We start from the raw sequence: 23,562 nt of genomic DNA, 5'->3' as shown, positions 1-23,562 counted from the left end.
GGACCTAGAGTCATCAGAAAAATGGTCATATAAAGAACTCAAGGAACACCTTAGACAGATGGAATGGAACCTTAAAGAGAATACAAGACAGCAAATTCAAGCAGCGAAAGAACACATTGAGAATGAATTACATAAACAGATAAAAGAAGAAGTTAAGCATCTTTATCAGGAGATAGAGATTATAAAAAATAATCAAACAATAATTCTAGAAATAAAGGAAACAATAAACCAAATTAAAAACTCAATTGAGAGTATCACTAACAGAGTGGAGCAAGTAGAAGCCAGAACGTCAGATAATGAAGACAAAATATATCATCTTGAAAACAGTCTAGCCAACTCAGAAAGGCTGGTAAAAAATCACGAGAAAAACATCCAAGAGTTATGGGATAACATAAAAAAACCAAACTTACGAGTCATCGGGATAGAAGAAGGTACAGAGATTCAAACCAAGGGAATGAGTAACCTGCTGAATGAAATAATTACAGAAAACTTTCCAGAAATAAAAAAGGAAACAGATATACAAATTGAAGATGCATACAGGACACCGAGCACACAAAATCACCGTAGACCAATGCCAAGACACATTGTTATGAAGATATCCAATATACAGAACAAAGAGAAAATATTAAAAGCTACAAGAGAAAGGAGACAGATTACATTCAGGGGTAAACCAATAAGGTTAACAATGGATTTTTCATCATAGACACTGAAAGCAAGAAGGTCATGGAACAATGTATTTCAAACACTGAAAGACAATGGATGCCAACCAAGAATTCTGTATCCAGCAAAATTAAGCTTCAGGTATGACAACGAAATAAAAATCTTTCATGATAAACAAAAGTTAAAAGAATTTGCAGCCAGAAAACCAGCATTGCAAAGCATTTTGAGCAAAACACTACACGAGGAAGAAATGAAAAACAAAAACCAAAACCATCAGTAGGAAGTGCCTTGGTAAAGACAGAGGGCGAGGGGAAAGATAATCATGGAGAAACAAACTAAATTTTTTTAAAAAAGGATAAATAATCAAACATGGCTGGAAGTACAAACCATATATCAATAGTAACTCTGAATGTTAATGGCTTAAACTCTCCAATAAAGCGACATAGGCTGGTATCATGGATTAAAAAAACAAATCCAACAATATGCTGCCTCCAGGAGACACATCTGATTGGAAAAGACATACACAGGCTGGAAGTGAAAGGATGGGAAAAAATATACCATGCACTCGGTTCTCGTAAGCAAGCAGGGGTGGCCATCCTCATATCGAATAAAATCGACTTCAAAACTAAGTTAATCAAAAGGGATAAAGAAGGACATTATATACTGTTAAAAGGAACCATTCACCAACAAGACATAACAATTATCAATATTTATGCACCAAATAATGGTGCTGCGACATTCATAAAACAAATTCTCCTCAAGTTCAAGAATCAAATAGACCACAACACAATAATTATGGGTGACTTCAACACACCTCTCTCACCATTGGACAGATCCTCCAAACAAAAGTTGAATAAAGAAACTATAGAACTCATTATCACAATCAATAACCTAGACTTAACTGACATATATAGAATATATCAACCATCATCAAATGGATATACTTTTTTCTCAGCAGCACATGGATCCTTCTCAAAAATAGACCATATATTATGCCATAGGGCAACCCTCAGTAAATATAAAGGGGTGGAGATAATACCTTGCATTTTATCTGATCATAATGGAATGAAACTGGAAATCAATGATAAAAGAAGGAAGGAAAAATCCTACATCACATGGAAAATGAACAATATGTTACTGAATGATCAATGGGTTACAGAAGACATAAAGGAGGAAATCAAAAAATTCTTAGAGATAAATGAAAATACAGACACAACATATCGGAATCTATGGGACATAATGAAAGCAGTTTTAAGAGGAAAATTCATTGCCTGGTGGTCATTCCTCAAAAAAAGAAAAAATCAACAAATAAATGAGCTCACACTTCATCTCAAAGCCCTAGAAAAGGAAGAGCAAAACAACAGCAAATGTAGCAGAAGGCAAGAAATAATTAAAATCAGAGCAGAAATCAATGAAATTGAAACAAAAGAAACTATTGAAAAAATTAACAAAACTAAAAGTTGGTTCTTCGAAAAAATAAATAAGATCGACAGACCTTTAGCCATGCTAACGAAGAGAAGAAGAGAGAGAACTCAAATTACTAACATACGGGATGAAAAAGGCAATATCACAACAGATGCTACAGAAATACAGAAGACAATTAGAAATTATTTTGAAAACCTATATTCCAACAAAATAGAAGATAGTGAAGACATCGATAAATTTCTTAAGTCATATGATTTACCCAGACTGAGTCAGGAGGATACACACAATTTGAACAGATCAATATCAATGGATGAAATTGAAGAAGCCATCAAAAGACTACCAACCAAGAAAAGCCCAGGACCGGATGGGTATACAGCGGAGTTTTACAAAACCTTTAAAGAAGAATTAATACCAATACTTTTCAAGTTATTTCAGGAAATAGAAAAAGAGGGAGCTCTTCCAAATTCATTCTATGAGGCCAACATCACCCTGATTCCGAAACCAGACAAAGACACCTCAAAGAAAGAAAACTACAGACCAATATCTCTAATGAACCTAGATGCAAAAATCCTCAATAAAATTCTGGCGAATCGAATACAAAAACACATCAAAAAAATTGTGCACCATGATCAAGTAGGATTCATCCCTGGGATGCAAGGATGGTTCAACATACGGAAATCAATAAATGTTATTCACCACATCAATAGACTTAAAGATAAGAACCATATGATCATCTTGATAGATGCAGAGAAAGCATTCAACAAAGTACAGCATCCCTTTATGTTCAAAACATTAGAAAAACTAGGGATAACAGGAACTTACCTTGACATTGTAAAAGCTATCTATGCTAAGCCTCAGGCTAGCATCATTCTGAATGGACAAAAGTTGAAGGCATTCCCTCTAAAATCTGGAACAAGACAGGGATGCCCTCTATCACCACTTCTATTCCATATAATTCTCGAAACACTGGCCAGAGCAATTAGACAGACGGAAGAAATTAAAGGCATAAAAATAGGAAAAGAAGAACTTAAATTATCACTATTTGCAGATGACATGATTCTATACCTAGAAGACCCAAAAGGGTCTACAAGGAAACTACTAGAACTAATAAATGAATTCAGCAAAGTGGCAGGATATAAAATCAACACGCATAAATCAAAGGCATTTCTGTATATCAGCGACAAAACTTCTGAAACGGAAATGAGGAAAAACACTCCATTCACAATATCCTCAAAAAAAATAAAATACTTGGGAATCAACCTAACAAAAGAGGTGAAAGATTTATACAATGAAAACTACAGAACCCTAAAGAGAGAAGTAGAAGAAGATCTTAGAAGATGGAAAAATATACCCTGTTCATGGATAGGCAGAACTAACATCATCAAAATGGCGATATTACCAAAAGTTCTCTATAGGTTTAATGCAATGCCAATCAAAATCCCAACGGCATTTCTTGTAGAAATAGATAAAGCAATCATGAAATTCATATGGAAAAATAAAAGACCCAGAATAGCAAAAGCAATTCTAAACAGGAAGTGTGAATCAGGCGGTATAGCGATACCAGATTTCAAACTATATTACAGAGCAATAGTGACAAAAACAGCATGGTACTGGTACCAAAACAGGCGGGTGGACCAATGGTATAGAATAGAGGACACAGAGACTAATCCACAAAGTTACAACTATCTTATATTTGATAAAGGGGCTAAAAGCATGCAATGGAGGAAGGATAGCATCTTCAACAAATGGTGTTGGGAAAACTGGAAATCCATATGCAACAAAATGAAACTGAATCCCTTTCTCTCGCCATGCACAAAAGTTAACTCAAAATGGATCAAGGAGCTTGATATCAAATCAGAGACTCTGCGTCTGATAGAAGAAAAAGTTGGCTCCGATCTACATATTGTGGGGTCGGGCTCCAAATTCCTTAATAGGACACCCATAGCACAAGAGTTAATAACAAGAATCAACAAATGGGACTTACTTAAACTAAAAAGTTTTTTCTCAGCAAGAGAAACAATAAGAGAGGTAAATAGGGAGCCTACATCCTGGGAACAAATTTTTACTCCTCACACTTCAGATAGAGCCCTAATATCCAGAGTATACAAAGAACTCAAAAAATTAGACAATAAGATAACAAATAACTTAATCAACAAATGGGCCAAGGACCTGAACAGACACTTCTCAGAGGAGGATATACAATCAATCAACAAGTACATGAAAAAATGGTCACCATCTCTAGCAGTCAGAGAAATGCAAATCAAAACCACCCTAAGATACCATCTCACTCCAGTAAGATTGGCAGCCATTATGAAGTCAAACAACAACAAGTGCTGGCGAGGATGTGGAGAAAAGGGTACACTTGTACATTGCTGGTGGGACTGCAAATTGGTGCGGCCAATTTGGAAAGCAGTTTGGAGATTCCTGGGAAAGCTGGGAATGGAACCACCATTTGACCCTGCTATTGCCCTTTCTACCACGCGGCCTGCGCAGTGGTTTCATTAATGAGGTTCTGGCATTAAGTTAGTTAGAAGAGATCAAAATAAAACACACAGACAGTACCTTATTTTACATTGCTAGGTCCGAGACGGCTCGCCTCCCTGGTTCCCCGCCTCAAGCCGCCCAGCAGGGCAGCGAGGATTACTCTGGGCTAGCAGGAGAGAGAGAGAGGAAACACGCCGGGAGTAGCCTTTTATTTTGGGGGACAAGAGATTCAGGGGAGAATTCCATCCAATGAAGGTTGAGGGGGGGCTGTACTCCAAGGTCAGGGTCAGTGATTGGGTCTCCAGGGTCAGTGGTTACGCACACCCCCACACGGATGGGCTCTCTCATCAGGAAAGGGTCGGGATAACTCCGACACAGCCAGAGTGCCTCAGGCCCTTAACGGGAGTCACCCAATCACGTGTCAAAATGGCTCCCCACAGCCCTTCTCGGACTATTCCCTGAAGACCTTAAAAGAGCATGCTACAGGGATACTGCCACATCCATGTTCATAGCAGCACAATTCATAATAGCTAGACTGTGGAACCAACCCAGATGCCCTTCGATAGATGAATGGATAAAAAAAATGTGGCATCTATACACAATGGAGTACTATGCAGCAATAAAAAATGACAAAATCATAGAATTTGCAGGGAAATGGATGGCACTAGAGCAGATTATGCTTAGTGAAGCTAGCCAATCCCTAAAAAACAAATACCAAATGTCTTCTTTGATATAATGAGAGCAACTATGAACAAAGCAGGGAGGAAGAGCAGGAAGAAAAGATTAACATTAAACAGAGACATGAGATGGGAGGGAAAGGGAGAGAAAAGGAAAACTGCATGGAAATGAAGGGAGACCCTCATTGCTATACAAAATTTCATATAAGAGGTTGTGAGGGGAATGGGAAAATAAACAAGGAGAGAAATGAATTACAGTAGATGGGGTAGAGAGAGAAGATGGGAGGAGAGGGGAGGGGGGATAGTAGGGGATAGGAAAGGTAGCAGAATACAACAATTACTAATAGGGCATTATGTAAAATTGTGGATGTGTAACCGACGTGATTCTGCAATCTGCATTGGGGGTAAAATTGGGGGTTCATAACCCACTTCAATCTAATGTATGAAATATGATATGTCAAGAGCTTTGTAATGTTGTGAACAACCAATAAAAAAAATAGATAAAGCAATCCTGAAGGAAAAAAGTAAAGCTGGAAGCATCACCATACTTGTCTTCAAGTAATACCACAGAGTCCTAGAAATAAAATAGAGACTATTATTGACTAGAATTACTGGTCATCCTTGATGTGGCAAGGTGACTAAGGTTGGCAGTCTATCCCCTCAACAGCTGATTGTCTCATGTGAATTATTGTGTAGACACCTTACTCCTGGTAAGAATTATGATGACCCAGTGACCTATAAGAAGGAGACCCAAAGAACTGGTCAGCAGATTGTAGGAGTGTACATGATACACATTAGTTACATCTCCTGGGATGTGCTTTTAGAAATTGTATTCCTCCTCTACCTAGAGCAGAAAAAAAAAGAAAGTCAATTTACGTAATCTACCAAATCCACAGAAGAAAATCACATGATTGTAACAACAGATGCATAAAAAGAATTTGAGAAAATGCAACACCTGTTCATGATAAAAAAAAAAAACTCTCAGCAAACAAAGAACAGAGGTGAACTTCCTCAACTTGTTAAAGAACATCTATGAAAAAATCTATAGCACACAGCAAACTCAATGGTAAGAAACCAAAAGCTTTCCCTTCAAGATCAGAAACAAGACAAAGATTCTCTCTTGCCATTCCTCTTCAACATCATAGTAGACATCCTAGTTATTGCAATAAGATAAGAAAAGGAACTAAAAGGTATACATATTGGGGGGGGGAAAGTTGGGGGGAAAAGCAGTGTTTGCTTATAGATGACATGATCAATTATGTAGAAAATGTTAACAAATAAAAACTTCCAATTATAGTAAGATTATAAAATATAAGATTAATACCAAAAGTCAATCACTTTCCCATGTACCATAAATGAACAATTGGAACTTGAAATTAAAAACACAATACCATTTATGTTAGCACCCCTCAAAATTAAATACTTAGGCATGAATCTAAAAAATATGTTCTCTATATATGTAATGAAAACTAAAAACTCTGGGAAACAAATCAAAAAACTAAATAGTTGGAGAAATATTTTAAGCTCATTATTCCATTATTCTCAAGATGTAAGTTCTTCCTAATTTTAATCTATAGATTAAATGCAATTTACATCAAAAGAATTATTTTGCAGGTCCTGATAAGCTAACTGTTTTTGAGACTTGATTCTATGTTGCCCAAGCTGGTCTAGAATCAGTGGGCTCAAGTGATTCTCCCCACTCAGCCTTCTGAGTAGCTGGGATTATAGGCCTGTGCCACCTCACCTGGATCTTGCTAAACTCATTCTAAAGTTTATGTAGAGAGGCAAAAGACTCATAATACTTAATGCACTACTAAAGGGGAGTATTAAGTAGGAGGACTGGCCCTGTCCCACTCGAAGAGTTACTATAAAGCTTCAGGAATCAAGGTAGTGTGGCTGGAGAAAGAACAGACAAATAGATCTATGGAACAAAGTAGAGTTCAGAAATAGATGTGCACCAATATGATCAACTGATCTTTGACAAAGGAGCAAAGGAAATATAAAGAAATAAAAGTCTTTCCAAATGGTACTAGAACAACTGGGCATCCACCTGTGGGGGAGGGGGAGGAAAGGAAAAAAAGGATCTAGATACAGACTTCACATTTTCCCCAAAATTTTCTCAAAATGAACATACATTTAAATGTAAAATGCAAAATTACAAACTCCTCAAGATGGTAAGAGAATATCTCGATGACCTCGTGTTTGGTGGTGACTTTTTACATACACCAATACAATCAAGCCTAAAGGCTTGATTCATGAAAAGAAAACATTAGCAGGTTGGATTTTATTAAAATTAAAAACTCTGCCTTGCAAAATGCACCATCAGGAGGTTATGAAGACAATCCACATACCTGAAGAAAATATTTGCAAAAGACATGCCTGATGAAAGACTGTTACTCAAAATACACAAAGATCTAAAACCCAATAATAAGAAAACCCAAATAAGAACACAAACAACCCCAATAAGAAAGGAGAAAAGATCTAGAAATTATACAGATGCCAAACAAATGTATGAAAAGATATGCAATTTCATATGTCATTAGGGGATTACAAATTGGAACAATGAGATACTATTTCACATATATTATAAAGCAATGCTCCCCAATACACCACGACACAAATTCTCATTCATGCTGGTGGCAATGCAAAATGACACAGCCACTATGGTGAACGGTTTGGCAGTTTCTTACATAACTGAACAAACACTTATCATATGATCCAGCAATTGAGGTCCTGGAATGTATGCAAACAAATGGAAAACTTATCCACATAAAAACCTGCCCAGGAATATTTCTATGGTTTGGGTATGGTGTGTGTCCCTCCTAGAGTTCCTGTATTTGAAGCTTGGTCCCCAGGTGGCAGTATTGGGAGGAGGTGAGACCTTCAAGAGGTGAGTTCTAGTGAGAGGTCCTTACAGCACTGAGAGTGTGTTCTTCAAGGGGATTATGGGACCCCAGTCTTTCTTGCTGCCTGTTTTGGGATACAGTCTCTCCTCCTGCATGGCTCTGCCATTTGTCATGGGGCCATTAACAGAGCTTGCACTATGTTATCTGGATTTTCAGCCTGTAGAACTATGAACTAGATAACTCTCTCTCTCTCTCTTTTTTTTTTTTTTTTTTTTTGTGCAGTGCTGGGATTGAACCTAGACTCTGTACATGCCAGGCAAGTGCTGTACCACCGAGCAACACCTCTAGCCTTAAATCTTTTTTCTTTATAAAGTTGACTGACCTCAAGCATTTCATTGTGGTAATGCAAGACAGACGAATACAGATATTTACAGCAGATTTATTCATAAACACCCCAAATTGGAGGCAATCAAGATGTTCTTCAGTAGATACATGGATAAAACCTATACATCCATATAATGGAATACTTATGATTCAGTATTCTCATTCAGGAAATAAGACATCAAGAGATCAAGAGACAAAACCTAACAAAACACATATAAATACATATTGCTAGGGAAAATAATGCAATCTGAAAAGGCTATAAAGCATATGATTCCTGCTATATGATATTCTGGGTAAATAAAACTATGGCAACAGTTAAAAGATCAGTGGTTGCCTGGGATGCAGGGAGTAATGACAGAGGGATAAATAGGTGAAGCACAGTGAATTTTTAGGGTAGAAAAAATATTTTGTATGTTTCTCTAATACTGGATACAGGCTATTATACATTTGTCAGAACCCATATAACATATAACATTAAGAGGGAACCCTAGTGTAAACTGTGTACTTTATCAGATGATCCAGCAATTGAGGTCCTGGAATTTATGCAAATAAATGGAAAATAACATGTTAACACTGGTTCATTCACGGTAACAAGTAACACTATAGCAATGCAAGATGTTAGGAAAAGAGTGGTGGTGGTTCAGGAGGTAGGAGGGAACTCTCTGTACTTTCTGCTCGATTTTTCTATAAACTTAAAACTGCTAAAAGATAAAGTCTATTTATTTAAAAATGAGTTATATATTTTAATTAATTATATGACTTAAGAGTCAAATCACTTGGCTTAAGAATATCACTTTTATAAATCTGTTCTAACAAAAATAGTCAAAATCCAGAAGAAAAAAATGGAAATTTTTTTGCACCAAGATGTTTACTTAATTCTATTTTTAATAGCAATAAGCTGGTAATTACCCCAAAGAAGAGGAAAGATAAATCATCATATATTTATTCAAATATTACACATCTATTAAAATGATGTTTATGAAAAGCTTATAAAAATATTTAAATTACTTTGTAATATGAAAATCAGGGCACTAATGAGTATTTGCAATATTTAATTAGAACTATGTTTTTTTCACAAAAGCAAACAGGCATTAACAATTTGGAAGGAAAAACCTGTTAACAGTTTGTAGGTGGGTGGCAAGATCAGAGGCGATTTTTCTCTTTTACTCTTGAAATCTTTAATGAATATGTATTACTTTCAACATGAAAAAAAGTTGCTAAAAGCCAGGGGAAAAGTGTGTGTTAATTAATATTTCATTATGAAGTGTTATTTTGTGATTTAGCTTTTGTGACAAAAAGAGCTAAAAAATGTGTGAAGCCCCCTTCATATGTTTTCATGCCCCATCAAAATCCAAAGGTTCACTTATCAGAAGCTGTTCTAGAGAAACAGCTTCAATTAAACAAAGTCGAACTGATGCTTTAGAGTTCAGAGAGCTTGTGAAAGAAGAAAGAGGGGGAGGGCAAGAAAGGGAGAGAAAGAAAGGAGACAGAGAAAGAAAGAGAGGGAGAGAGACAAAGAGCAAAGGACAGGGAGGGAGAGAGAGGAAGGGAGAAAGTGAGAATAATCAAAGAAAAATCAAATAGGATACATTTAGTAAATCCTATCAAGTGTGATATGTCTATGAAAAATAGTTCATTGATATATATATTAAATATTTAATATATATGTATAAAATATATATTAAATATTTTTAGTTGTAGATGGACACAATACCTTTATTTAATTTATTTATTCATTTTTTTATGTGGTGCAGAGGATCCAACCCAGTGTCTCATATGTGCTAGGCAAGCGCTCTACCACTGAGCCCCAATCCCAGGCCCCTTTGATATATTTTTAAAAAACAATAAAGTCAGATAAATTTATACAAAAACCTTCCAAAGGACTGGCGCTATTCCATTTTGTGGTGAAACATCTAGGATGAATCTTAGGCCAATACACCATCAGGCCTGTTCTGTGCCCTTGGGCGTGGACTGAGCTGCCCACTACACATTCTGTAGTCAAGGGACTGCAGGGGGCTGAGGCAGGTGTGCCCGGGGTCTAGCATCGCTGTCTTGGAATCCTGGCTTTACCACTTTCCTGCTCTTGATCAGGAGTGTCTCCCCCAAGGTGGGGTTGCCTGGGTTTGGGTCCTTCCACTACATGTGACTTTGGACTCTGGATGTGAGTTTCATCCTTGGAGTGACCGAGCTACCACTAGTGCCTATGCATGTGGTTGTGGGTCTCTGTCTTTGCATCAGAACTCTCAGGATGGCCTGTCACACAGAAGCACCTAAGGAACATCTCTTTCTGCTCCTCTCCTCCCACACAGAATACATGGAGCCAGATGGCCTCCAGAATTTTTTGGGATTTTAGAAAAGTAACACAAGGCATATGCCGTACATTTTGACCAGCTTCCAGACGGTGTTGATTCAGCCTGTAAACATTCACATTCATCGGGATGAGATAGAGACTATAAATCGCCTCACCACCAGGTCAGTTTGCCACCAGAGGATGGGGACTTTCATTGCTATTATTATCATTTGCCCCTCTAAGCCTCAAGTTCTCTCATCTGCAAAGTGGGGCCAAGAGGAAAGGCATCGAGCACAAAGCTCAGGAATGTCCCCTTCCTTCTTGGAAATGGGCGCAGAACCAGGGAAGCCCACTCCACCCTCAATCCTTGCAAAAGGAGGTGACTTAGCGGGGTCGCAACAAGCCAGGGTTCTCACCTTCCTGCGGTCCCAGCTTCACCGCGTGGGACTCGTGCAGGATCTCGGCCACAGGCCTGCGGGTGTAGAGGATGGTGGCGCCGCTCAAATTGACTTGGACTCGCTGGACCCGAGAGGTGAGGTTGGTCAAGCACAGAGCCAGCTGCAGGTCGTGACCCAGCACCGGTGGCTCCAGCACCTTGAACTTGCCGGTGATGCTGGGCTTGGTGGCGGGCTCCAGGAGGTCGTCACGCCAGAGACCCCGCCCGCCGGCCCTGCGGATCCCCGTCCTCCTCCCCCGGGCTTCCACACCGAATAGCTTCTTCACGGCCTTGCTGTACACCTGCCTCTCCTTCCGGGACCCTGCAGGGCACCGCACAGATCAGCTGCGAGACCTTCTTCCTCCTCCTCCCGCGGGGGTCCCCCTTCTCCAGGTAGAACTGTCACTCATCACCACTTCAAATTCCCACGGCTCTCAGAGGTCTCAAACTGGCAGTCGGAGAGCCATGTGCAGACCTCAGCCTCTGCCTGTGTGGGGTTCTCTATTTAAATAAATTTATAATCTGCTGCCAATAACTTCAGAGCAGGAAAATTCACATAAAAATGCAGATTTCCAGCTGGGTGAAAATTCTTTATTGTCATTATAACAGGATGTTGGTGTCTTCTGAAGCCATAGCTAAAAGCTTGGGGCAAAAGACCCCTGTTCTAAGCTGCAGAAGGTCCAGCAGGTGGGACCAGCCATCCACCTGCAGGATTGAGGGAGAGGTGCCAGTGCAGAAGAGGCCTCACCACCCAGCCCCACCCGACAGTCAAGAGAGTGCCATGTTCCTAGATATGGGAACTCAGCAAATGTTGGTATGTGTGCGTGCGCACACGCATGTGCAAGAATACGGTGGTGTCAAAAAGAATCCACATTAAGGTTTGGGGTGTCTGCAACAGGAAGGGGCCTGCTGGTAAAGACTGGCAGTGCCTATCTGAAAAGAAAAAAGGAAGCTGGCATATGTTCTCTCTGGAGGTCTGCTTACCTGCCTTACTTACCTGAGTGACGAGAAGAGACCTGGAGGGACAGGCTAGGTGGAGATAGGCAGACAAGACCTCTCTCCCCAACCCCAGGGGAGGCTCCAGAGCAGACCCTGTCCCCTCCTGCACAGCAACCTTCCAGGGTCACTGCTTTAGTTTTTACTCAGGGGAGAGGAGGAGACAAGCTCTCATTCCTATTTGAACCCAAACTCTTTTTACTTAGTAACATTAAAAAAAAAAAAAAAATATATATATATATATATATATATATATATATATATATATATATATATGGAGCTTTAGGTGGACACGATAACACGATATCTTTATTTTACATTTATATGGTGCTGAGGGTCGAACCCAGTGCCTCATGCATGGTAGGCAAGTGCTCTACCACTGAGCCACAATCCCAGCCCCAGTAACACTTTTTTTTTTTTTTTTTTTTTTTAAGACAAACAGATGTGGCTGAACACAGATGGATCAGATCACATTTGTGCTCAGGGACCCATTCCTCCGTGGGAAGGGAAGACTGTCAAAGTATATAGTTGAAGGTGACTATGAGAAAAAAGTACAACCATCTTATTTTGTACCCCAATAAGTACAGGCTTTTTCACAAACCAGCGGCTAATGAATGGCTCTGGCAGAGGCCTTGACAGATGACAATCAAGAGCTGCTGTCACTTATTTGGAATTATGTCTAGTGCCATGTTTCCTGGGAGTTCAATATGAAACGTGGGATACTATCATCATCATTAGTAGTAGTGGTAATTACTGTTATCATATGCGAATATTCCTAACAGTGCCTGGCCTAGGTGGAGAGTCAAGGACATGTAGCTGTTATTAGACGTGGAACATTTTCTAACACGGAAGGGTACTTAGCAATCAGAGGAAGCTATTAATTTAACCTAAACAAAGGCACTGGCTCAGAACCCAGGACAATGTCAGTGGAAGCTGTGATTGTCATCAGACATCTGGGAAAGGATCTGGCCCTAGGCTACTGGGAACCAGCCCTCCATAGCCCAGGGGCCATCTGGGGAATTGAATAAAAGCCAGCATGTGGCCCTTACCTTCTGGATACTTGTAGAGGCCTGTGATGTCCACACGGGAGTCACTGCCCACCGCCTTGGTGCTGATGCACCTTCCAATCTTCTTGGTGTCCGAGTACACACGCTCCCGGCTCTCGTCCTCATTCCACAGCCAGGTGATATAGTCGGCATTGACCTCCGCAAACACGAAGGGGCCATCGTGGGCCAGGTGTATGTCACCCTCTCGGATGGCAGTGACTGAAGCGGGGCCACACTGGAACACACCTGGGCAGGAGGGGTGGGCGTGAGCAGCAAGGGGAGGAAAAGCAGAGGTCTGGGACTGGCTGGCGGAGCCCTACCTTCGCTTTCCTCCTGGGGTGTGGCATCCAGAACCTGCCAGCCATTGTAAGAGGGGCCCAGGTCCTGCCGGGCAAACCAGCTCTCGTTCCAGACATGGAAATTCCTGCCATAGAGAGAGGGTGGGTGAGGTGGCCTTGCATGAGATCTGAAGTCCATGGGAGGGAAGCCCCTGCTGTAGACCAGCCCATGAATGCTATGGCCCCCGCATGTCAATCACTCATTCAACTGTATCCACACAGCACTCACATATATATGTGTGTGTGTGTGTGTGTGTGTGTGTGTGTGTGTGTATGTATATATCACGAGCCTGTTCTTCAAGATACGAGAAATACAACTGCAAATACGACACAGCGTCCTTGCTTTCATGAAAATTAAATTTTAACAAAGGGGACCCATGGGGATACAGGCAGCATTAAGTTAGGAGATGAATGAAACAAATGCAAGTGACAATGAAAGCTGTGAAGAAAAGAGGGGTTGAGTTAGAGAATAACTGCTGGAGATCTACTCTAGGTAAATGACATTGGAGGCCAGACCTAAGTGCAAAGAAATTCACCAGAAGAAGAGCGAAGAGAACAGCGATCCAGGCAGAAGGAACAGCATGTGCAAAGGTCTGGAGATAAGAAAAAGGTGAGTGTGTTCGAGAAATAGAAAGCAGGTCAATATCTCCAGGGTAGGCAGGATTTAGATGATGGAGAGCTCTATAGGCCCTGGTAAGAAGTCCCCAGTTTATCTTCAACTCTGTGTTTAAGGTGAGAATACAAGTCTAGAAAAAGTGACATCACTTGCACAAGGTCACACAGGAAGGAAGTAGCAGAGAGATACCTGATTCCTGGTTTGCCTGACTTGGCATCTTTACAGTTGGCCTCAGAACACCTCTTTGGGAGGTTGTTGTCTTGGGAAAAATACCTTGATAAACATTTTGGGGTAAGCAGGGGGACTCTGACAGCCTGGGTGGTGACAGAGGATCCAACATCAGAAAGAAAATTTTGTATGAGGAAAGGAAGGGAGGGCACTGGGGCTGGGCTGGTTAGACTCTGACCCTGACCCTGACCTTGAGACAGTAGCCCAGGACCCACCACATGCTGTCTTCTGTCAGGTCCTCCAGGGTCCGCCCGAAGGAGTCCACATATTTGTCCACACTCAGGTTTTTGTCAGTGTCGTGGGCCGAGTTGAAGTTGGACACCACTCGTGTCGCAATCCCCAAGCACCTGAGGACTGCAGAGCAGAGAGCTGGGAGGCTCCAGGAGTGGGCTCTGGCCCCTAGCAGGCTGCTCCACCCCATTTCCCACCACAGTCCCCACAGCCTTTGTCTACTTTGGCAGGTGACAGGGCTGAGACTTCCACTCCCTCAGACGCCATCTCCTGTACATTGTCTCAGGGACTTCTGGAGATGCCACTCTGAGCAGGCTCTAAGGCTGGCAAAACCTCAGATGCCACAGAAGAGTGACCAAAGTCTAAGGGGCCACAGGGCTTGCCCAGGACACTCAATGAGCTAGAGGCAAAGGGAGGACTTTCTGCCAAATAAAAACCAAAACTCAAGTAAATGAACTGATCTCCTGGTCATTACCTCCTCATCAATGAAGACAGACTACAGCAATGCAAATATATGTAAATGGATGCAAATAGGGAGCAGACTGAAGAGAGGGGCATTTCTTTCTGATACCTGTGCACATGACTCCAGCGAAGACCCAGCACTGGCCGTACTTGACTGGTTTGAACCTGCTCTTGAACCATTTCTGCAGGATGGCCACGCTGCCGCGCCAGTGCAGTGGGCTGGTGCCGCTGCCATATTTGCCCTGCCACTGTCCTTGCACGACACCCCGGTCATTGTTGCTGTTCACCTGAGCAGAGGAGACACAGTTCCACCCACCATGCAGGCTTCCCACAGCAAGAGCCTCACCATTATGAAATCATCTCCTACTTGGACCGGCTAGTCAATTGGGGTCACTCCTTGCTTTTCAATTGCCTGATAAGTGGGGATCTCTGCTGTCTTAAAAGCACCTACATTTTTGGGCTGAGAGCATAGCTCAGGGGTAGAGCAGGTGCTGAGCAGCCATGAAGCCTAGGATTTGATTCCAAGAACCACAAAAACCAAATCAAATCAAACAAAAACTCTACTTTTTGGAACTACTTATAACTTTTAATTATTTTCCATTTGGATACTCTTGTTAAAAATCATCTATAATTCAGAGCATTTCCTATTTTAAATGATTTATATTTCAGGACTGCTAGTGGGTATAGTAATTAGAGAGATAGCTGACATTTATTTGAATGCCAGGCTCTTTTCTAAGGATTTTGTTATTGTTGTTGTTGTTAGCAGGGATTGAACTCAGGGGTGCTTAACAACTGAGCTACACCCGAAGCCCTTTTTTATTTTTATTTTTTATTTTCAGAAAGGGTTATGTTAAGTTGCTTAGGGCCTCACTGAATTTCTGAGGCTGGCTTTGAACTTGTAGTCCTCTGGCCTTAGCCTCCAGAGCTGCTGGGATTATAGGTATGCACCATGGTGCCTGGCTATTCTAAGGATTTTGTTTATACTAGTTAACCTTTTAAGTTTATGGTTCTATTTTCCTCCACAGGTTCTATTGTACCCCCCACCCCCCACCCCCACTTTTTTATGAGAAAACTGAAGTTCAGAGGAGTTCAGGGACTTGACCAAATCATATAGCAAGTTAGTTAAAGGGGTGACCCATGAGTTCAGGACCTGGGTGTGGAGCCTGCACTACTGTCAGCTGGCTGTAATATTCTACTGATGGGGTTGGCCATTGCTGCTGATTCTCAGAGCGCCAACATCTGTCTGAAGTCTTGAGGTCTTGAGAGCATCCATTATGAGAAGCACAGCTTTGTCCAATTTGGGGATCTCAGATTCCCACCCACTGACCTGAACACCTGCATGGATAGAAAGCACTAGTAGGTCCCTTCACCACCTGTTGTGGAGGGAGTATGTGGCCTGAGGTCAGTTAAAGTGGGCACTCCTCCCATGGAGAGATGAGGTCTGTCTATGCCTGCTGCTCTTGCATCTGAGCTGGCCTCAGACTGCATTGAGCACTGTCCACTGTGGAAGTGATGCTGGAACAGTTTTCAGGCCCAGGCCTTGAAGCCTGGCAGGGTCTGCTTCCTGTTTTCTTGGCGCAGTTGCTGTGGGTGAAGCCAGCATTGTGGATGAGATCCCCCCCACTGTGAGGAAGCCCAAGCTAGCCATGTGGAGAGGCTGCATGGGGAGAAGCCGTGATGACTGGCCAGGTTTCGCAATTCCAGCCACCCCCCGGCCCAGGACCCTGGCGTGAGAGTGAGGGAGCCATTTTGAACATTCTAGTTCCAGTAGATACTGTGTGGGCAGAAAATAAGGAACTGCCGAGGACCCGAACCAAGGTCCCAGATGTACAGTCCCATCAAGTTATCCCAGACATTGGCAGCCACTCAGAAATCCCCAGCTGAAGCATCTTGAAGCAGAGACAAGCCATTCTCATGGTACCTTGCTCAAATTCCTGGTCTGTAAATTTTTCATACCATTGAGTGTGTGTGTGTGTGTGTGTGTGTGTGCGTGCGTGCGTGCGTGCTGGGCGGGGTTTATGTAGCAATAGAGAATTAAAACAAGGGATGAGTTGGGAACCCCTAGGCTGTGGTCCTGGGTTGGCTTAGGGATTCTTGAAGGAGTCTATATATAGGGATAGCAGGGAACTCCTCACCATGGCACTGATGATCCTGGTGACATAGATGGGGTTGTGACGATGGGACACATCAGTGGCTGGGTCATCTTGGTGACTGGGGCTTCGGTCCAGGATGGACAGGCAGATATCCAGGATGTCCTCCTCAAACTGCTCCCCGGAGAGGCTGTGTTTAGAGGCTGGAGCCTCACCCATTATCCAGACCTTTCCACAATCCCACCTGATCCCACAGTCATTTGTGTCTATGCAGGGGAGTTTTGTCCTAATCTCGTGCCCTGCCTCCCCGGGACATCACAGAACATCCTCAAGTATCAGAAATCCTTCCTCAGAGAGTTCCCTGGGGAACAAGAAGCTCAACCTTACTCATGCCCTCCCATTCAATACGTCCTATAACTCCCCACTAGGCACAGTGAAGTCACAAACATGATTTGCTTTTGAGCCACATCTGCCTCCTTGATATGCTCCTTTGGTTTACAGGCTCTAAGCATTGGCTCCACTTAACCTCCTAGAAAGGAGTGGACAGCTGGGCTCCTGGCTGGCTTTTCCCATACCCCAGCCCACATCCCCCACTGGCTGCGCCCCTGGAGACCTGCCCGTAGTTCCAGCCCTGCGCTCGGATGTGCTTCTCCACGCCCCGGAATATGATGCCACTGTCGTTGAGCACGTACTCCTGTCTCTCTTCCTCTGAGGCCAGAAATACATCGTCCTCTGAAAAGCAGTCATCAGGCCCAGCGTGGGCTGGGGCTCTGGCCCTGCCGGCCTGGGGAAGGGGCTGCATCAGGGCCAGCAGCAGGACTGTGCCTGGAGGCTGACCGTGGCAGGAGAAGCGAGAGGGCTTGCAGGCTCCCGTGTTGCCACTCTATCAAGCCTCATCCCTCCTGAGCAGTCTTTCCCCAGGCAGGGACCAACCCTGGGAACGGAAGGGTTTTGGGAATCCTGACACCTTTGGGCAGTCCTTTTGGATGCCAATTGCAACCTCATATTTCTTAAATATTAATAAGGAGACTGATCCCAATGACCCCCTGCCAAGGCCTTGTAGTGTATCTTGTGCATCACAGCATTAGCTGCACGATCTCCCAACCATAGCCTCAAGAGTTAAGTGCTGGTATCATTTCTGTATTACAGATGTGGAAAGCGTGGCTCACAGAGGGAAGCACTTTAGCAGAGCTGGGACTACCCCAAGGCTGTCTGACACCCCAGCCTTGCTCTCACCTGCACTTGGGCCTCACCTGCCTATCAGGCCCCATTCCCATCCTCTCTGACACCAGGAACCACTGGATTCCTCTGCCCATGCCCACCTCTGCTAAGGCCCAGCTCTTGGCGTTCACCTCCTTGATCCTGCATCTGCCTCCCACGTCTCCCATCAAGAGCATGCCCACTTCTGAGGAGGCTTCCAGGAAAACCTCTGACTAGGACTTGGCAGCACCTACCTGGACACCATGGATTGAAAAGGAGAACAAACTCTCCCAGCTTCCGGTCACTGTGCCTCCTGCGAGAGGAAGCCCTGGCGCTCAGCTGGTAGCGGCCGATCACAGCATCGGGAGGGCTGGCGAGGCTGACACTCATGCTGTTCTCCGTCTGCGACTCCTTCACCGCTGTCCAGACATCACCCCCCTCCAGCTCCGCGGTCTGGAACACAGCTTTGGTGTGGAGGGCCTCGGAAGCCTTGGGCCCTGGACGATAGGAGAGGGAGTCAGGAGACCCTGCCTCTAGGAAACCCGGCTTTGGAGAAGTGGGAAAGCCACACCTTGGAAGCCTCGACTTCACCCCTTGAGGTGCTGGGAGACGGCTGAGGAGAAGGGGCTGAGCAAGCCTAAGAAGGCCAGAGTGGGACGCCTCGGCTGCCCCGACCCCCAGCCACTCCTGGGACAAGGGGAAAGTGCAGCCTTAGGAACCCAAATCTACCTTATACCTGACCATGAAAGGAAAGAAAAGTTTGAACTCCAAAAGTGTCCACCCTCCCCCGATTTCCATATCCTTCTGGAACTCTGAATTCCTTGGCATGCATAGGATTCCAGAGAGGTCATCTCACCCACCCTGCCGTCTGCAGGCAGCACCTTCCAACTGTCCCCAGGAAGCGGTTATCAGAAGTCTACAGATTTAAGGCTCCCTTGCAGACTTGCTTACTTGCCCACGGCAGGGTCTCCTTTGAGTGGTCACAGGACACAGCTATTCAACTGTAGACCAGAGGGGGCGCTAGTGAGCCCACTTACCTGTCTCCACCGTGAAGATAAGGGTCTCCTCGCTGTCCAGGTCTCCGCTCAGATCCAGGGTGAGGCGGAACGGCTGGCCCCTGCGGACCACCAGCTCAGGGCAAGGATACTCCTGGGTGTGGTGCGCAGCGCCGTTCCCCGACCGCTGCCAGTCCACACTGGTGACTCGGACCCCTGCGGAGGCAGAGCGCAGGGAGATGAGGCCAAGGCTTCTGCACCCTTCTGTTCACGTCTGGCTTGTCTTTCCGTCCTCTTCCAGCTGCCGGCCTGTGTTCATGCAGCCACTATTTTTGTTTATTTATATTTTAAGACAGGGTTTCACCTTGCTGCTCAGATTGGTCTCGAATTTATGGGCTCAAGTGATCCTCCGGCCTTAGCTGCCCAGGTGGTTGGGACCATAGGTGGCGCCACGCCTGACTCATCCAGCCACTGTTTGTCACACACACCGTTGATTCTCCTTATTCTCAGTAGTTACATTCAAGTCCCTGTGGGCACTGAATTAGTGAGTACTGAACTGTGGCTGGTAAGGAAAATACAGGGTTAGGTTCCTAGGAGCTTAATCTATACCTGTGTTATTGTTTAAAGGCACCCTAGTTAATATTCATTGTTGGTTCGTTACTCTTGAACTCATTTTGCCAATAGCACTATAATTCAATGAATTTATTTAACATTTATTTTCTCTGCAAGGAACATCATAGCCTTCTTGCACTTAGGGACACCACGCAGCACTTCAGTGCTGTGCTTGGGGCCATTTTAAATGGCAGAATTACCCACCCCCAAGAAATAAACAACAACAATCACACAAAAGCACAAAAATGAAAAAAAAAAAAACCCATGGTTTTAAATGGGCCAAGAGAGGACATTCGTTTGTAGAATGGAAGCTGAATCAAGAAGGCAGAGGGTTGGAGCTAGGGTTGTGGCTCAGGGGTAGAGTACTTGCCAGGCACATGGGAGACCTTGGGTTCCATCCTCAGCACCACATAAAAATAAATGAGTGAAATGAAGGCATCGTGTCCAACTATAACTAAAAAATAAATATTAAAAAAAGAGAAGAAGGCAGAGGGTTGCCTGTTTGACTTTAGCTGGAAGCATACACATTAGGCATCTCTATTTTTCACCACTTGTGGGCCAAAGTCTGGAGAGGGTTGGCCAACATGCTTGTATTTTTAAAGGCTTCAGCACCTTCGTATAATCTTTTTTTAAAAAATAGTTTTTAGTTGTACATGGATGCAGTGTCTTTATTTTGTTTATTTACCCAGTGCCTCACATGTGGGAGGCAAGTGCTCTACTGCTGAGCCACACCCCAGCCACCTCGCATAATCTTTTAATTAAGGGAGAGTGGCAGATTGTATTTTCTAAAGATGGTTGCCATTCTACATGCCCTAATGTTATGATTGTTGACATGTGTCTCACTGAGACATAGGTATAGCGTCCCATCCCTCCAATCTGGAAGACTTGTGAGTAAAACAAAATGACACTCTGTAACTTCCAAGGTTAGATCATAAACATTGATACAGCTTCTTCTAGGCTCCCTTGAGTTGCCTGTTCTTGGAAAATCAAATGGCCGTGGAGACGCCCACGTGGAGAGGAACCAAGGCCTCCAGCCTCCAGTCTGCTGAGCTCCCAGCTGACGACAGCTCTGGCTTGGCAGCCAGGAGAGTGAGCCATCTTGCAAGCAGATCCTCAGCCCCCAGTCAAGCTGCCCCAGCTGAAACCGAATGGAGCAGAGACAAGCTGTCCCTGCTGAGCTCTCCCCAAATTGCAGCTTCCTAAGCAAGAAAATGACTGTTGTTGTCTTAAGCCTCGAGATGGCATGGTTTGCCACGCAGCAATGGCTAACAGAAGCACAGGGAGCCATGTCTCTTACCTAATCTGCAACAGCCTCCTAATTGGTCTCATTTGTGAGTTGGTTGGGCTGGTGCCATGGAAGGTCCACGGAAAAGACTAGTTTAAGCTTGGATTAGGCTGAAGGCGCCAGTCTGGCATTGTCATTTGGGGAGAAAGATTGAACATGTTAGAAGGAACTCATGCGGTGACATATGTGTCCCAAGCATGGCAACTCCGAAGGCCACTGCTGTGGCAAGTGAACAGGCCTGCGCAGGACCAGGGTTCAATAGGGACCTTGCGTGGCAGGAGCCAGAACACAACTCCCTGCTGCCTTGGGGCTTCTCACACTGGGAAGTAGAATCTTCATGTCTAGTTGGCTCCAACAGTCCTTGGGCAAGTGCAGGGCTCTGAAGCCCCAGAACTTTGAGTTTAGGTGGCCTCTGTTTAGTCTGGAAACACAGGAAGGAAACTCCACATCTTGTGCATGAGATCATGAGGTCTAACATCAACAGAACTGAAGGGGCAGTTCAGGTTCACCCACATGGAAAATCAAATGTGCACCAGTCACCATGGTGCACTCCTGTAATCCCAGTGACTTGGGAGGCTGAGGCAGGAGGAGTTCAAAGCCAGCCTCAGCCACTTAACGAGGCCCTAAGCCACTTAGTGAGACACTGTCTCAAATAAAAAAATAAAAAGTGCTGGTGATGTGACTCAGTTGGTAAAGTGCCTTTGGGGTTCTATTCCCAGTACAAAAACAAGTAGACAAAAAATAAGAACAAAACAAAAACCAAACAAACAAACAAACAAAACCCAACAACAATAAAACCTCCAAAGGGCGGGGAGGGAGTGGGAAGAAAGGGGCTTCTTGCCTGAGGGCAGTTTGGATCTGTGGCCCAGGAATTCATGTTGCTGCTTACTAATCACAGTGTCTGGATACAGGCCAGAACAGGAGGCTAGTGTCCCCTTTTACAGGATGAGTCAGGAGCAGGGGGTGAGGTTTTGGGTAGTAATTAGCTCCACTTGGCAAGCCCCTGGGCTGGATTCAGGGGGCGTTTGGGATTTGATGGGGGTTCCTGGGCCCCGATATGGGTTCAAGCCCTGGGGCGTCTGTGTTGGATTCCTCTTTTCCTTGCCACAGCCCAAACCAGCTCCGGTCACCCTCTACACATCTGTAGCCTTATCACAGATGGGCAAGAGGGGGTGGGATGAGTCAGAACTGTCATTATGGTTATTATCCCAGAATCTCATCGACCATCTCTCTCACAACTTCCTGCCCAACATCAAATTCCTGTAGCCAAATTCTTGGTGGTTACGTGACTATGGTCCCAGCTTGCAACCTACAAGAGGCCCCTTAGCCAGCCCCCAAGTGTTAGAAAGTCTTTCCTTCTGCTGAACGAAGATCTTTTGATCTTACAACTCCTTGCCATTTGTCTCCACGCTGCTTCTCTGTCACCCCCGAAGAACATACTTCTTTGAAGCTTTTGCTCTTTGATCACGTGGCAGACATAAAACCTAGGGATCCTGGCTTCCCGTTCCCCACCCAGACTCTGCACCTGCCCCGTAACCCACTGTCCTGGTCCCTGTGTGATCCATTCTGAGAGCTGCTCCTTTGGTGGTCTGAGTCATCCACACCCATCAGCATCACACACTGTGACCTGCCATTTGTGGGGTCAGCTCTGGGGTTCCAGGACTCTGCATGGGAAAAGCAACTGTTCTGGTGATGACAGTTCAATTCTGCCCTAACCAGTGTCCTCTCCAGCCCTCAAAGGGACAACGAGATTGATGGATACAGATGAGGGGATCCTACATACAGAGGCAGACCAAGTTGAGGATATAACTGTGCAGGAGATGGATTCCAGACTCGGTCAAATAAACTCGATGTCATCGCCCTATGCTCAGCTCAGATTCTGCTATCTGGGACTAAGGCTTCTGTCCCTAACCTATGATCAAGGATGCCATGTGTTTACTTGTCTCTTTCCTCCACTGGATTGATGACACCTTAAAGTTAAGGTCTGGCTCTCATACGCTCTGGATTATCAGGGCCTGGCTGAGAGCCCAGAGTATAGTAGATACTCGGTGAACATTATTTGGATGAACAAGTGAGCGTCACTTCCTGTCCCTTGGCTGGGGAGTGACAAGGGAGCTGATGCTCACTAGCATCCTGGACCCGCCCTGGAGGACTGGCACCCACACGCCATCACCTGCCTGGACCCCACCCACCCTATAATCCCTCTAACTAAAGCTGTCACATTCTAAAACCTGCCCTTCCTTCCTAACTTCCTGCTCTCT

General features: G+C 44.2%; 1 protein-coding gene across 1 annotated transcript in view; it reads right to left on the bottom strand.

Moving 5' to 3' along the window:
• Positions 1–23,562, bottom strand: part of TGM6 (transglutaminase 6) — a gene marked incomplete at its 5' end in the record, with an annotated part of 35,298 nt that overhangs the window by 8,423 nt on the left and 3,313 nt on the right. The window contains 9 exons of the mRNA XM_081292827.1: positions 11,183–11,524; positions 13,248–13,490; positions 13,565–13,668; positions 14,642–14,780; positions 15,229–15,406; positions 17,255–17,383; positions 17,823–17,941; positions 18,664–18,906; positions 19,447–19,620. Coding sequence (XP_081148953.1) covers positions 11,183–11,524; positions 13,248–13,490; positions 13,565–13,668; positions 14,642–14,780; positions 15,229–15,406; positions 17,255–17,383; positions 17,823–17,941; positions 18,664–18,906; positions 19,447–19,620 — 1,671 coding nt within the window. The remainder of the gene's footprint in view (positions 1–11,182; positions 11,525–13,247; positions 13,491–13,564; positions 13,669–14,641; positions 14,781–15,228; positions 15,407–17,254; positions 17,384–17,822; positions 17,942–18,663; positions 18,907–19,446; positions 19,621–23,562) is intronic.

This window comes from Spermophilus citellus, assembly GCF_964194105.1.
Source record: "Spermophilus citellus genome assembly, chromosome: 4".
Lineage (NCBI taxonomy): Eukaryota > Metazoa > Chordata > Mammalia > Rodentia > Sciuridae > Spermophilus > Spermophilus citellus.
Note: the sequence above shows the minus strand (reverse complement) of the source record. Positions and strands in the feature narration are given on the sequence as shown.